The sequence below is a fragment of the Pelophylax lessonae genome, assembly GCF_965119305.1.
Source record: "Pelophylax lessonae genome assembly, chromosome: 3".
NCBI lineage: Eukaryota > Metazoa > Chordata > Amphibia > Anura > Ranidae > Pelophylax > Pelophylax lessonae.
The window spans coordinates 548265697-548281997 of record NC_138770.1 but is presented as its reverse complement, the minus strand read 5'-3'; the positions used below and the strand labels follow the sequence as shown (position 1 = coordinate 548281997).

At 43.9% G+C, this 16301-nt stretch overlaps 1 protein-coding gene across 2 annotated transcripts in view; it reads right to left on the bottom strand.

Annotated features, from left to right (window-relative positions):
- LOC309551536 (dihydroxyacetone phosphate acyltransferase-like) overlaps positions 1-13484 on the bottom strand; it is a 145129-nt gene extending 131645 nt beyond the window's left edge. Inside the window, exon 1 of one of the 2 annotated variants that reach the window (XM_082252161.1) lies at positions 13162-13484. In XM_082252161.1, the coding sequence (XP_082108287.1) occupies positions 13162-13203 (42 nt within the window). In that variant the 5' untranslated portion in view covers positions 13204-13484. The remainder of the gene's footprint in view (positions 1-13161) is intronic. The other variant, XM_082252160.1, reaches the window with a different exon arrangement.
- Positions 13485-16301: the final 2817 nt, after the last annotated feature.

The following is a 16301-nucleotide window of genomic DNA, read 5'->3' as shown; positions in this document are numbered from 1 at the left end:
GAGGAGGTAGAGGAGGAGGAGCAGGAGGGGGTAGAAGTGATCGATCTACCCGGATCAGCGACACCACCAGCTGTTTGCAGACGTGGGGGCAACACTGGCTGCAGCACCGAGCCCTGGTTACAATCCCTTCCGCTGGCAAGCAGTGTCACCCAGTGAGCAGTGACAGAAATGTACCGTCCCTGCCCATGTTTGCTTGACCAAGTGTCAGCCGTCAAGTGTATCTTACGGCTGACTGACTTGGCCAGGGACGACACTACATTGCCTTCCACATGTTGGTATAGGGATGGCAGGGCCTTACGGGAAAAGTAATGCCGACTTGGCACCTGCCACTGTGGAACTGCACATTTTGCGAAGTCACGGAAGGGAGCAGACTCTACCAGGTTAAATGGTAATAGTTGCAGAGCCAGTAGTTTAGCCAAACTACTGTTTAGACGCTGGGCATGTGGGTGGCGGGGGAGTATACATTTTTTTTCGTTCCAGCATGTGTGGAATCGAAATTTGGCATCTAGATGTTACAGCTGGTGGTGTGCTGGAGGTAGATGCGACACTGCCTGCTATATCATCATCCCTGCCAGTGGAGGCTGCCAACAGGTGACGAGTGACTATAGCAGGGCCAGGAACAGACTGATGTGCAGGTGAAGCAGATGGAGCATGAGGAGGAGCGTGAGGAGAACTAGGAGGCCGACTGACCGATCTTTGGCCCTTTTGTGGGTTCTTTAAATGCTCCTTCCAACGGGCCGAGTGGTGGGTTGTCAAATGCCTGTTTAGGCAGCTTGTACCCAGGTGGTTGACATTTTTGCCACGTTTTATACCCTTCTTACAAATCTTTCAGATCGCAACTGTTTTGTCTGCATGGGATGTCTCAAAAAAGGCCCAGCAAGATGAGGTGTGTATAGTGGCCCGGGAGACAACAGGTGCGGCCTTAGATGGAGTAGGCCGTCTGCTCTCCCCTCTTGTTTGCTCTGCCTCCTCCTCAACCTCAGACCCAACATCTGATTCCATCAAAGACTGAGCATCAGGCCTGGCCTGGGAGACAACAGGTGCGGCCTTAGATGGAGCGGGCCGTCTGCTCTCCCCTCTTGCTTGCTCTGCCTCCTCCTCAACCTCAGACCCAACATCTGACTCCATCAAAGACTGAGCATCAGGCCTGGCCCGGGAGACAACAGGTGCGGCCTTAGATGGAGCGGGCCGTCTGCTCTTCCCTCTTGTTTGCTCTGCCTCCTCCTCAAACTCAGACCCAACATCTGACTCCATCAAAGACTGAGCATCAGGCCTGGCCCGGGAGACAACAGGTGCGGCCTTAGATGGAGCGGGCCGTCTGCTCTCCCCTCTTGTTTGCTCTGCCTCCTCCTCAAACTCAGACCCAACATCAGACTCCATAAAGGACTGAGCATCAGGCTGGAGTAGATGGCCGACACTGTGGTCAAACAGCTCAGCTGACTCCTCTGCCATGTCTGAAGTTGGGTCTAAGGGAGGACATGAGGTGGACATGGACTCAACTGTATTTGTTCTGACAACTGCAGAAGACTGACCACTTTTCTCTGCCTGGGTCACTGTAGTTGCAGATGATGCCGATGATGAGGGTTTGGTCATATAGTCCACCACCTCCTGTACATACTGTGGACGTATAGCTTGGCCACTGCCGGAGAACAATCCAAATGGTGGCCTGGCTGAGGACTGACCACCACGTCCACACCGGCCTCTAGACACCCTAGAAGCTGTGCCCCTTTCCGCAGCAGGGCCACGTATGCCTTTTCTTGGTCTACCAGGCATATTTCTCACTGATGCGTTGGCAACTGTGTGCGGTGAAAAACGCACACTGCTATGCGACCCACAGTTGTCGCTGGATACAGCACAGCAGATGTGTCACGCACAGTAGCAAAGCCTTTTGCACAGTGGACCTAACGCTTTGAACAACAGGTGTTAAGTTGTCACTGATGCGTTGCCAACTGTGTGCGGTGAAAAACGCACACTGCTATGCGACCCACAGTTGTCGCTGGATACAGCACAGCAGATGTGTCACGCACAGTAGCAAAGCCTTTTGCACAGTGGACCTAACGCTTTGAACAACAGGCGTTAGGTTGTCACTGATGCGTTGGCAACTGTGTGCGGTGAAAAACGCACACTGCTATGCGACCCACAGTTGTCGCTGGATACAGCACAGCAGATGCGTGTCACGCACAGTTGCAAAGGCTTTTGCACAGTGGACCTAACGCTTTGAACAACAGGCGTTAGGTTGTCACTGATGCGTTGGCAACTGTGTGTGGTGAAAAACGCACACTGCTATGCAACCCACAGTTGTCGCTGGATACAGCACAGCAGATGTGTCACGCACAGTTGCAAAGGCTTTTGCACAGTGGACCTAACGCTTTGAACAACAGGCGTTAGGTTGTCACTGATGCGTTGGCAACTGTGTGCGGTGAAAAACGCACACTGCTATGCGACCCACAGTTGTCGCTGGATACAGCACAGCAGTTGCGTGTCACGCACAGTTGCAAAGGCTTTTGTACAGTGCACCTAACGCTTTGAACAACAGGCGTTAAGTTGTCACTGTATTTTGCTGCCTAGCAAGCACGTACACCTGCTGTGATAGAGCAGCACTGTGCCACGTGCTCACTAAACAGAACCCTCACACTTTCCCTACAGAAACTCAATTTTCAAATCTAACTAATGTAGTACAAAGTTCCCTAACTACACTAGATATCCATTTCCACTAAATAGAAAGCTCCATACAGCAGAAGACTGACACTGTCCCTTAAGTTTTTTTTTTTTTTTTTGTAACTCTAAGAACCAGCACAATCGCTGTATCTATCTACACTGGCTGTAAGCTAAATACAATTCTGCTATATGGAGCTTTAGAACCACTCGATATATAGGAAATGTAGTGTAGCAAGCAGGAGTCAGACAGAACTGCTTCAACTCTCTTCAACAGGATCTGGATAACTGTGTTAGGGGTTAGGCGGGGCCATCTTATATAGTGTGGGGCGTATTCACTCCTGATTGGCCTCTGGTCCCCGTAGTCACTCCAATCACGTTCCTAGGAGACTCCTGCCCCCTCATTGGCTTTTGCAGACGTTTCTGGGCCAATCACGGGCTTTTAAAGCCCAGTTCCTGTCCTAGTGCATTTTGGGCGGTTCTGGTGGCCGAATACCGAACTTTTGCCGCAAAAAGTTCGGTATTCGGCCGAATATCGAACATCCAATGTTCGGGTCGAACCGATGGTCGACCCGAACCGTTCGATCATCCTTACTCCTGAGCAAAGGTTAATTGCGACGTTGAGGTATCTTGCAACAGGGAGAAGCCTGCAGGATCTGAAGTTCACCACAGGCATCTCCCCCCAAGCACTTGGAGTCATCATCCCTGAGACCTGCTCTGCCATCATCAAGGTCTTGCAGAAGGACTATATCAAGGTATTTTTGATTTTTTACATTACATGTATTAGTCGTTTCACCCGAATTATGATGTTTTTGGATGTACAGCAATTGACACAGGTCATTATTTGTAAACTACCCTCTGTCCGCATGCACATAGTAGTAAAGATGTAGATTATCTTAACCATTTGTAAAATTACCCACTAACCACCCCACCATTCTCTCCTATGTGTCCCTAAACGCATTGCCTGTTAACAGTATGTAGAATTTTTGTAATTTTATTACTTTCCCTCAAACAATTATTCCTTGGCCAATGTTTTATTACCTAGTTTATGATTTATCTAAAATACATCAGTCCATCCATTCCCACCTATGATTGTGTATGTTTATGTAATGATGTTAAAACCTTCACTGACCACAAGCCCTTATTGATGTATAAATGCCCAGTTTTACTTACCCATCCCCCACCCACATGCTAAATCTCAAAGTCAGCATATACCAAAGCTCAAGCTCAGAGGTCTTCAAACTACGGCCCTCCAGTTGTTCAGGAACTACAATTTCCATCATGCGTAGTCATGTCTGTGAATGTCATAGAATTACAAGGCCTCATGGGATGTGTAGTTCTGCAACAGCTGGAGGACCATAGTTTGTAAATCTCTGCTCTAGCTGGTGAGTATAATGGGCCATACACACTATAAGATTGTCAGAACAATTTATCCTTCCGATTTACCAAAACCAAATAATATGAGATCCAACAAACACTTTCGAATCCTATGCAATCTGGTAGGCCCTTGCACTACATAGAAAAGGTAAATCTGCAGGAAAAAGTCTTCAGAGAATCTTATAGTGTGTATGGCCCTTTACAATATAAGAACAATAGGAGGTTGAAAATAAATGTATGTAGATGTTACATCCCCTAATCCAAACGTTTGCCTTCCTGTTGTTTATATTTTTAACAAGTTGCATAAGCATTTAACAGACAACTGTGTGTGTAATTAATAATGTGATGTGCTCAAGCACTAATTTTTTTTTTCCCCCACAGTTTCCTTCAAACGCAGAGCAATGGCTGGAGATTTCTGCTCAATTTCTGGAGAAGTGGAATTTTCCCAATTGTGGGGGTGCTATTGATGGGAAGCACGTCCGCATTGTCCCCCCTCCGAATTCCGGCACATTTTATTATAATTATAAAGGTTTTTTTAGTATAGTCATGCTAGCCATAGTTAATGCAAACTATGAGTTTATTTATTTGGATATTGGCAAAAATGGCCGCAATTCGGATGGGGGAGTTATTGAGCAGATGGAGTTCGCTCGTCGTCTAAAGAACGGCACTCTGAACCTGCCATCCAGGGAGCAAACTGTTGAGGGTATGAGCTTTGTGTTTATCGCAGATGATGCTTTTGCGCTTGGGGAGCATCTCATGAAGCCCTACCCTCAGAGGAACCTCACCCCCGGCCAAAGGATTTACAACTACCGGTTTTCCAGAGCTCGCAGAGTTGTGGAGAATGCCTTCGGGATAATGGCCAACCGGTTCCGGATATTCCTGACGTCCATACACCTGGCACTGTACAAAGTGGATAATGTGGTCTTGTGTTGCTGCATTTTGCACAACTTCCTACGCAGGAATATACACAATTATGTTTTGCAGCAACTGGATACTGACCCTGCTATGCCAGGTACAAGTGGAGAGGCCCAACCTCCTGACCAAGTGGAGTCCATGACATCAATGCAAGTTGGACGGTCAGGATTGGCATCACACAGGGCCTGTCAGATCCGCCAGGAATATCTGGACTATTTCTTGGGGAGAGGAGCTGTGTCCTGGCAGCAATCACTGTCACACAACCAATAAACTTCATAAATAATTTCCTAAACAGATAAATGTCATAGATCTATGATTTTTGAACACATTAAACAAAAATTGCTATGATTCTGTATTGTGGATTCTAATCATTTGGGCACATATGGCCAACATAATTTTTGGTGTAAATCATGTGTTATATATGTGTGACTTTGGAAGGGTTAATACATTCATCAGTGGGTTTCTTTGCTGTAGTCTCTCACCAGCTGATCCAAAGTGATGATGGCCATGTGTTATTTTTGAGCCAGTGGTGTAAATACAAGGGCCTTCTGCACACCACAAAATTTACACAAACCCTGTCACATTGAGAACTAGGTCACACCCAAGGTTCATCTAATGTCACCTTACATTGGTGGTTATTTTCCAGAAGTTGCCCATACTATATATTTCATATAATACATTAGGGTATTAACAACGTACCTACACCTGTTATGTTGTGTTCATTTATGACATCCTTCTCACTGCCCACCAATGTTAGGATATGTCAGTGTTATGTGAAACTTGATCATTGTTCATCTCAAAGTGTTATATATATATAGGTAATGGAAAGTGAACTAGAGCAACGAACAAGCAATACACTATAGATTACACTGATCTCCCTACACTGATTGCTACTGGCAATATCAATGCCATATTGAATCCTAGGACTGCTAGTACCTTGAGTGTTGAGTCACACTTTTGCGATGTGGGAAGTCTGCGACTTTGCAGCCTTCCAGCATTGCATAAGGGTGACCCGCCACTTACTTTTTGCACAGGATTGTATTCCACAAGTGTTAAGCACTGTGCGATCCAATCCAGATACATCAGAAATAAAGGGTCATGTGCGACTTATATGCGTGTTCAGTGCGAATGTAGCCATACAAAGTGTATATGTCTCAATTCACACTGCACATCTGATGGCATGTAATATCGTAGCGCACTCCTCCTTTATTACATGCGATCAGATGTTCATGCGAAAATCAGCTATACAGTTTGTATGGCTCAATTCGCACTGCACTCGCACAAAAGTCGCACATGATGCATTTATTCAGCCGCATCAGGATAGGATCGCACAGTCGTTCAAACTTGTGTGATCCGATCCTGTGTGAAATGTCAGATCGCACTGTGATATGCGTTAAAACTGGGGGTATCTTTAACATTTCATTGACACCTCCAGCAACTCGACCCCCCAACGAAAGTCTAATAAAGAATTGAACACACATTGTTGAATGTAAAAATGTTTTAGTATCAAACATTCACATGGTTAGGGTTAGGGTGTTGTAAAGTGCTTTTCCCAAACTTGGGTACACTCTTTAACATCTGAGTGTAATTAAAATGCCATAAAACCTTATAAAAAATTTGTAACATCAGGAACATCCCAATACAAACATTAAAAACGTAGGAAAATTGTGGCTTAAAATTTGCCAATCATGTCCACAAAATTGCGCATTTTGATTTGTAAGGCCGTTGCAGTCTCCTTTATTTGTTCCAGGTCTGCGCAGCATTGGAGAGCCTCACGGGTCAATTTGGCTAATGTGCAACTATGTAAAACATGGTCTGTAAAAAAAAAAAAAAAATGAGTCAATGTGAATCACCTACATGAGGTCATAATAATAGAGAAACATTTGGTGTCCAGGTAATCTTAAATTCCTCTCGAGTAAATACCTACCCTGTTCTTATGCTCTTTTGCCCTAGGCTCTTCTTCTTCCTCCTGTCCTCCTCCAATGCTGTTGCTGATGATTCTGCCGGTCTCCTGAGCTTACTATATATTCATTAGGGGTGTGAACGCATGATGACGTCATTGTGAGGGCATGGTCGTAATGTATATATATTAAGATGCAGAGACCAGAGACGGGCAGAATGCACGGCAACAGCATCGGAGGAGGACAGGAGGAAGAAGAAGAGCCTAGGGCAAAAGAGCAGACAACATAAGAGCAGAAGATTGGACAGCAGAAGAGTGGAGAGGAGAAGATCCAAAGAGCAGAGTGGAGAAGACCGGATGAAGATATTTAAGAACATTTCATAAACGTCTCCTGTCGTTATTCACATACACTTCCATTTATGTGGTTAATGTGTAGGGGTACTATGTACCCCATACCCATTCACATAGTGATTGGGGTCTGGGATCTGGGGGCCACCCTTTGTTAAAGGTTGCTTCCAAAGTCCTAGGAAGCCTCTGGCCGTATGACCCCCCAAAACCACTAGACAGGGTTGTGGGGATGAGGCCCTTGTCCTCCTCTACATGGGAGCAAGGTGCTTTTGGGTGTGCGGTGCAGAGCCCCCCTGGCCCAAAGCAGCAAAACCCCCCCATGTTGAGGGCATGTGTCCTGCTGTGGTCCAGGGGGTGTTTGGTCCGCTTGCTTGTTCTCTTTCCTGGCCTGACAATCTGCATGCTTGGATAAGAGTCTGGTATGGGTTTTGGGGGTAACCCACGCTGTCTTTTTGTTGTGGGCCTACCCTCAAACTCAATACCACACACAAAAGGCCTGGTTGTGAACTTAGGGGGGACACCCACGGTGGGTTATTCAATTTTTCTGTGTAGTTCCCCCTCAAAAATCTTCACAGCGCAAGTGGCCCCGCAAGTCAGAGCATCCTGATCCGACTTACGGTGCCACTTCCATTCAAATAAAGAGGCTCCCATAGGGAACTAGTGTTGACAATTGGAGGCCTAAAATAACACTGATAAAAATCATTATGAAAAAACCTACGTGGGCACACAATTGGCTCTCTGACACTTGGTCCGGGATCGTCCACATTTTCGGATGTGCCCGCAACGCTGCTTGCCAAGTTGCCAGGAGATCTGGGTTCTGACATGGCTGGGGATGCCACATCCTCGCATGACGGAACATCTGCAATGTAAATTTGTAAGGGAATACAAGAATATAAGGTTAAACAATCATTGCAAATACACATATTTCGATGATCCCACTACCCAAAAATCTGTGCCTACCAACCTTCTTGTTGCTCTGGTGTCTGGTCACTTGTTGGCTCCACCAGAATCACCTCAGGAATAATGTCTTTATCTACATAATACAAAAAATTGGCCATATCATAAAAGTCACAAGAGGTACATTTGTTAGGACATGGTGCCCTGCTTGATAGCTCTTTTAGTAACAAATATGAAGACATGTACATGGTTATCTACGAAAAATATGGTACATTAATGTTTGACAGTGCATAGGAACCAATTACCTTTAGTCGAATCTGTGCCACCATCTGGGCCCATGTCCTCATCTTCTTCCGCAACTGCAGATGGAGCTGCCAAACCTCTCCTCCTCCTTTCCCATTGTTTGGCACAGAGTTTTCGTTTTTCTCCTATTTAAAGGTTTGAATAATAATCTGTGATTAATAGGAATGTTTGCAGAGAAGATTCGTGCAGGAAAGAATGTTCGTTGCAACACAATACATATATTTTTAACTATGGCTTCCTGACTTTTAATGTCATATACTAAAACATCAACAATAGATCGATCTAATCACGACATGATAACTAAAATGAGTAATCTAACTTTTTACATAGACATTATAATCTAGACATGTTAATACAACATACACAAAATTATAAAAAAACATATTGCATGTTTAAACCAAAAAAAAAATAAAAAACTTACTTTTTTTCAGAATCCGATGGATTTGGGAAAGCTGATCCTGCTCACGGTGTTTCAGGTCGGACCACCGTTTCCGAATCTGATCTTTCGATCGCTCCACACCGAATTTTTTAAGCAAACAGGCCACCACCTTATCCATGATGCCATCTTTCCTGGCATTGGGCCGGTCGTAATTTGCCAACTTGCCATCATAGTCCATTTTTTCTAAAATTCCGACCATCTCCACCATTTCTGCCTTTGTCATGGGTGTAGCCCTTGATTTTCTGGTGGCCCAATCACTTCGGGCCCCACTTGATGAACTCTGAGATCTTTCAGACATTCTTCTTGATTAAAAGATTGTTCCACTGCTTCAGGTGTGTGTGTCGCATGTAGGCCTGATCTTCGGCACGTACACACCCCTGCACAAGCCCGCCACTGGAGGAGGAGTTGACGCATGCGCTGTATTTAAAGGACACCAGATCTTTCGGCCGACGATTCGCTAGAGGACATATCGAGGGTTGGAGCACGATCGAACGGCGAATCACGACTTTTCCCCACAAACAAAGGTACGACTTTTTTATTAGAAAGTGTGTGTTTTGGGCCCTATACAGCTTTTACTATGAATATCTTTATTATGTCCCAAAATACATGCTATTTTAATATGTTTTGTGTTGTGTTGTGTCTTGCAGGCATATACTGTCCTGCAAAATGGTGGACAATTACACCACCCACAACTTTCTCATCAGTTTCATTGATGAGTTCAGGCAACTGCCCTGTTTGTGGAAAGTCAAGTCGGCTGAATATAAAAATAAGATACTAAAAAAACAGGCCATTGACCATTTAGTGGCCTTCTACAAGCCCGTCTGTCCTGGGGCAAATGCTGACTATATACGGCGAAAAATAAACAGTATTCGCAGTACCTACAGGCGGGAGGTTAAGAAAATTGAAGAGTACACCCAGTCTGGAGCAGCTGCACAAAATGTACATGTACCACGGCTGTGGTACTTTGATAACCTGCGGTTCCTGGCAGACACCTTGGAATCGAGGCCGTCAATTTCTACGCTGCCTTCGACTTCGGCAGAGGGCTCAGTGTCTGTTGATCCCAGCCAGGATGAAGATATCCTGGAGGAGAGTTTTACTCAGGTATGGCATTTCACTATATATTGTCTGCTAAAAATGTAATCATGTAACAAAATTATATGCTAAACCATAATTGACCCTTTATGTAAACTGGCATAGCAAGGGGTTGGCATGACAGGCAACCGCCAGGGGCGCAGGCCAAGGGGGTGGGTCGCAAAAACATTGGCATTGTTTTAGTTATTTTTTGAACAATCCACTCAGCCTGCACACCCCAGAACCCCCAGTTTGCAGGCGGATTCATGCAGGTGTAAAACATTGAGAGTTGATTCATGCAGGTGTAAAACATTGAGAGCAGCTGAGCCAAAAGACCAGGAGACTGAGACTGCCTCTCACTGCATCCCCAGCACACCTCTGGTCTTACAAACACTGCTGCATCCCCAGCACACCTCCGGTCTTACAAACACTGCTGCATCCCCAGCACACCTCCAGTCCTAACAAACACTGCTGGAGCATCAGCATTCCTCTGGCTCAACCTTTTTTAAAACAAAACTAACAAACTAACAGCTCCTGCAAATGATACATCCATCCTTGCTTCCATGTCTCTGGTCTCTCACTCTGGGTCAGCAAGGCAGGTGGCTTCCTTATTCCTGTTTTCCTGCACCGCTTCACCCTCAATGCCCTACATCAAGCCCTCTGCAAGTTCAGGCCCCTCTCTCTCTGCAACCCCCCTCCTCTCTCTCTCACACACCCTCTTTCTCTCCCTCTCTCTATCTCTCACCCCTCTCTTTCTTGTTTTTCACACCTGAGACAATGATTGCCCACTAGAGAGCTCTACACTGGGTAAACAAGGGACAAATGAGAAACATTTAATGCCCTTTTATATTTTTTGGGGGGGGGTTACATTTTTACATTGATCTTGGGGGGGGGTTGCCAAATACAGCTCCTCAACAAGGGCACTGGAGACCCTAGATACGCCACTGTATGTAAAGTCTGCTATTTGTTCACAATAATATAACAAACATGACTTTTTATATACACTATAACATTCTAATCAATTGTTCATTTCATCAACAGGGAAGTGTCACTGAGGAGGAGCCAGATTGCAGCCAGGAGCCTGGGGAGCCTGCGGAGCCTGCGGAACTATTTCCACCACCACCTCCTCCTGCCAAACGGTGGCAAAAGAGGAAGCACGTGGATGACCTCACTGACGAATTTATACATGAGGCCACCATAGCCCTCCGTAGGAAACCGGAGGCCAATGAGTCCTTCGGCAACATGACGGGCAAAATTTTAGATAAGGTGGACCTCAGGCAGTGTCAGTATGCCCGCAAAATGATTCTGGATGTCCTGCAAAAGGCGGAAAACGGCGTCCTTACAGAGCACAGCCACGCGTGCGAGGAGCACCCATGCCCTCCACCTCCACCTCCACAACAGCCACCACCTCGCCAAATGCCACATGGCCAGTGGCAATATGGCCAGCAGGATCCAAACCTGCTCTCATGGCAGCCTGATTATAGCTATCACCAACTTTAATTTGTGTAACCCCCTATTATTTATTTTACCCCTGTTTGGCAGTTTCTAATTTAAAACATATTTATATAAATGTTTATTTTTTTTATACGGAGAGTATTAATGTTTTCATTTGTTTTTTCTGAGATCCAAAAAATAAAGAAAATTGTAAATTAAAAATGGCCTATCTGAATTTGTTAACATGTTTAATATTGTGCATAACCTGAAAAATATGTTTTAGACATTAATTCATACAAGAATAAAGGGTCATATCAATAGTTAGATCTTTGCTGTGCAAAAAAAAAAAAAATGGTGAGGAGTTCAAATTATTTAATTATAAAATTTTATAGAACAGATAGAATAGACAAACATTATCTTCATCATAACAGAACACATGCCTTTTTATTCGAAAAGTATGGCATTATGAGCAGCATCCTCCTTCTTCTCACATTTATCAAGATGAGCATGTGCTCCGCATTTCACCTATTTCTTGGACTGCCACGAGCCGAAAGTTCTTTCTGGATAAAATGTTGAGTTTACTAGAGAAAATTCTTCCGGGACCTCATTTGGTTTGATCATGCGTGTTGGGATTTGTAGCTGTGTGTCGGCAGAATTCTGTACTGACTGGCGAACAATCGGCCATTCTGGTGTCGGCATACAACAATTTAAATGCTTGCAAGACAGATTCTTGACGGCAGAATGTGCGCTGACGGCTGTCGGAGGCACCATACTAACAAGCGTACAATCGGCAGATCTTTCGTCCGCCGAAGTTTGTATGCCGACGATCGGTACATGTGTACGGGCCTTTAGTGCAGACTTCTGGGAAAATCAGTAAGCCAATCACACAAGCAGAAAATTATGTTTCTGGGGGACGTTCTGTACACATTCTGTTTACAGAACACCTCCAGGTAGCCATATTGCTTTTATAGAAAATTACAGATTGAAAATGAAAGGTATTTTTTAATAACATTTAATTACGGTATGACTTGTGTTTCAATTGTATATGCTATATTTATTTTTTTTTATTTGCTATTTTTTTCCTATGAAAATGGAGTTAGCCTTTAAGTGGAATTATTTTAAAAACCTCTACATGTTGGATTTCTTCAAATGATTTACCAAATTTTAAATAAACAGTATAAAATGTACAATCTCTATAGTGTGCATAGTGAAACATCCATCTGTATCTAACCAACCCAAGGGATCTCTTCACTAATCACTAAGCAACTACACTGCTGTAAACTAAAAACAAATATAGACACTGTAAAGTCACTCTAAAAAAAATAACTGTGTTCATCAGACATATTTTACTGCTGTGAAAACATTTAGGATGCCATGTGCATTCCCTAGTAGTTCATAATGTGATTATATATTTATAGATTTTCATACTGTATACTTTTTTTTTGCTTTCTTGTCACAGGTATCATAGTCCAAGCACACAAGTCAATGTCTAGCTACTGTTTTGCAACTCAGTTTAAACAGCTGGTAAATTCTGGATAACAATGGTCGAAGTAACTGTTGAAATGTAACCTCAATACACAGTCCTAAATAATATGCAATTTTTTTTTTTGCAGGTAAGGAGATCTGCATAAGGCAGGGACATTCCTCAACATAAGTGAAGAGCTTTCCATACAAATTCCTTCCCTAACGAAAGTTTTTAGCTATGTTAACCCTTTCTCAAGCTTGAGTGTAAACAGGATTTGTGTTCATGGTGAGCAACAGCATCGTGACCTGAATAAAATAGAATTCTGGCACACAGCCATTGTGTAAAATTTCAACTTACAGAGCAGAAAGTTCCCATCAAGGATCCCACAGTCTCAGGCATTGCTGTAGCTTTAGAAGCCGAAGTTCATGAATTGTCTTTGCTAGTTTTCATCACCAAGACACTGCTGGATTTTTATCTATAAAGCTTGATTTAGAAGAGTAAGTTTATACATGAGCCTCGAAACAAGCTGCGATCATAACAAGAGAACACATCTTGACAACTGCTGAAACTTGCCCTGATCCAGGATAATCTACATAATCAGCACTCCGGTCATAGTCTACGGAAGCCGTACAAAGTCTCATTTAATCAATTGAGCTACTACTCTTCCATTCACTGAATGGGATTCGAGGGCTTTGTCTTGTGCGGTGACAATAGAAGAAAAGCATGATGCAATTTTTTCTTATCAGGGAGAAGTGTGCTAAACGCTAAGTGTGTTAAACGCTAAGTCCACTTTTTGCAAAAAAATAAAATAAAAAACGCAACCATAATAAATAAGTTATTTTTTTGTTATTACCTTTTTTATTGCTGTTTCAGATAGAGACAATACAAAATATAATATATCCAATTACACAAATATTACCAATAATAACAATCCTTACATCACACCTCCCTTAAACATGTAGCTCGCAAATTATCACTTAATTCAAATTTAATTTTAAATATCCACATATTTTGAGCAAACGTATAGGTTGCATTGTCTTCTGCTCAAAACAAAGACATTTTTCTCCCTCCCTCTCCCCTTCAAGAAGGAGAGTAAAGGGAAAGAGGGAGGGGGCAGCAAAAAAGAAAAAATACTAATAAAGGGGAAGGGGAGGACAGGGGATCCCTGCCACAAGTAGTAAAAAGTTGATTGATAGTACCTAATAAGCCATATTCTAGCTGACTTTACTTAAGGATCTGAAATTATGTTATAATATAATGTAGTAGTCTGTAATTCAAACCAATGTGCCCATGTCTTAAAATGTTTTTCAGTTAACCCTTCATTCCTACATGTTAATTCTTCCATTAAATGAAGGCCATTAGCCTTTCTTAACCATTGGGAAGAAGTGGGTATAGATTGCTTACCCCAATAAAGTGGAATCAATAAACTGTAATGTTTTATTGTTACTGTTTTTCATTGTTAACCATTTTTTTACTTTTCAGATACCAACATTCTATGCTATTATAATCTAATGTTTTATTTTTACTGTTTTATTGTTAACCATTTTTTGTCTTGCGGGTATGCCCATCAGCTGCCACACTGATTTATATATTCTGACAGCAATAGCGTTTGCTCCCATCATATATATGAAAATCTACGATGGCAGGGGCGTGTCCGGATGTAGAGCGAGACAGACGTGTGCTGCGAGAGCTCCGGTGAATCCTGTGCCATCCCTACCTCTTGTCCTGGTTCCAGAGGTGAATTCTACCTGTTCGGGGTGCCCTCCTCTCCCGGACCTCCTGGGGTGCGTTTTGGGATGCCATCCAAGTCCAAACCCTCCGCGGCGGCACCGAAGAAGAAGACGGATCCTCCGCAGGCCTCGTGTCCCGACGCCATCTTGGATCGGCTCTGCACGCTGCTGGACACTTTGGAGATGTCTTCTGATCGGGCGGCTTCCCCATTCCCGGCACCGGCAGCTCAGGGCAGCGACACGGCGATGATCCTTACGGCCATCGAGCACAGTAAGACTTCTCTTTTGGCACACATAGATCACTTGGCGGAGGAATGTAATTTCATCCGGGCCGACCTCGATAAGATCTGGGTGTAACGCTCCTGCGTTTTTGTAGTAGGCTGGATTTGCAGCTGCAGAATCTCCACTCAGTAGTCATGTAGAGATGTGTTGAATAACCAAATCCAACTCTCCAGACTCATCACTGTGGGCCTGTCAGCTTCAGCATACAAATATACACACTCAATAAGATGTTCCTGGAGTGATAGGATGTATATGTTAGTATGAAGATGATGTGCTGAAGGGACAGGTGTGAACAGTGACAGAGATGGTAAGCACTTGATAGAAATGTTCAGGAGAGTACTAGATGGTATTAGGTAGAATGCAGATAGGTTAGTAATCGAGTATGGTAACAGGTGGTAAGGATAGCAGATGACAAATACAGGATAGACTAACCCAGTGCAAGGATAGATGGTAGTAGGCTCAAGAGCTAGCAATCTATGTAACAGTGCAGATGATAGAATTAGTATGCATAGATAGTAACAGTCCTTAATGTGCAGAGGTAGATAGTGTAAGTAAGGTTATGGAGGATTCCCCTGTGGGGTACTTATCACTAGTAAGGTTAGTAGTAGAAGGGTCCAGTAGTGAGGGAGTGATCCAGTAGCGAGATACAGGGATCAGTAGCAAGGTTCTGGTCTGTTTCCAAGTAAAAGAAAGTAGCTGGAGATTCCGGTAGCAAGACAAGCTTGTAAGCATGTGGACACACAGGCAGGTTGAACGAACAATGTGAGAGAGAACGCCGGCGGTTGAAATAGCCGCTCTGCGGCGCTCGGCGATGACGTCATCCATCTTAAAGGTGTATGCGTACCACCTAATTAGAAAGGTGGGACGCATATTAACAGAAAATGGAAAATAAGGGTACCAGAATCTTACAGTATCCCCCCCCCCCTTAAGGCCGGCTCCGGAAGGCCTATAGCACTGGTTTCTCCGGGTATTTCGAGTGAAATCTTCGTATAAGTCTAGGTGCGTGAACATCAGTGGTATCCAACCAGGTGTCGTCTTGGGGTCCATAGTTCTTCCATCTTATGAGATACTGGAGTCTTCCTCTGTGGATACGAGAATCCAAAATCTCCTTAATCTCATATTCTTCTCCGCCTTCAACTTGTACTGGAGGTGGAGGCAAGATGGTAGGCCTTATTCCTTGGTTAGGAACATGGGGTTTCAGTAGCGACACATGGAAGATGGGATGGATCTTGAGATCTGCTGGTAAGGTGAGCTGTACTGCAGCTTTTCCAATAAGTTTCTTAATTGGGAAGGGTCCCAGAAATAAAGGTCCAAGCTTTTTGCTAGGGATCTTTAATCTTAAATTTCTTGTCGATAGCCAAACGAGGTCCCCAATAGCATACTGAGGAGAAGGTCTTCTACGTAGGTCGTAGTACCTTTTTTGTTGGCTGTGGGCGTGTGAGATAGTGGTATTAAGTAAACCCAGAGAGTCCTTTATTTGGGTAA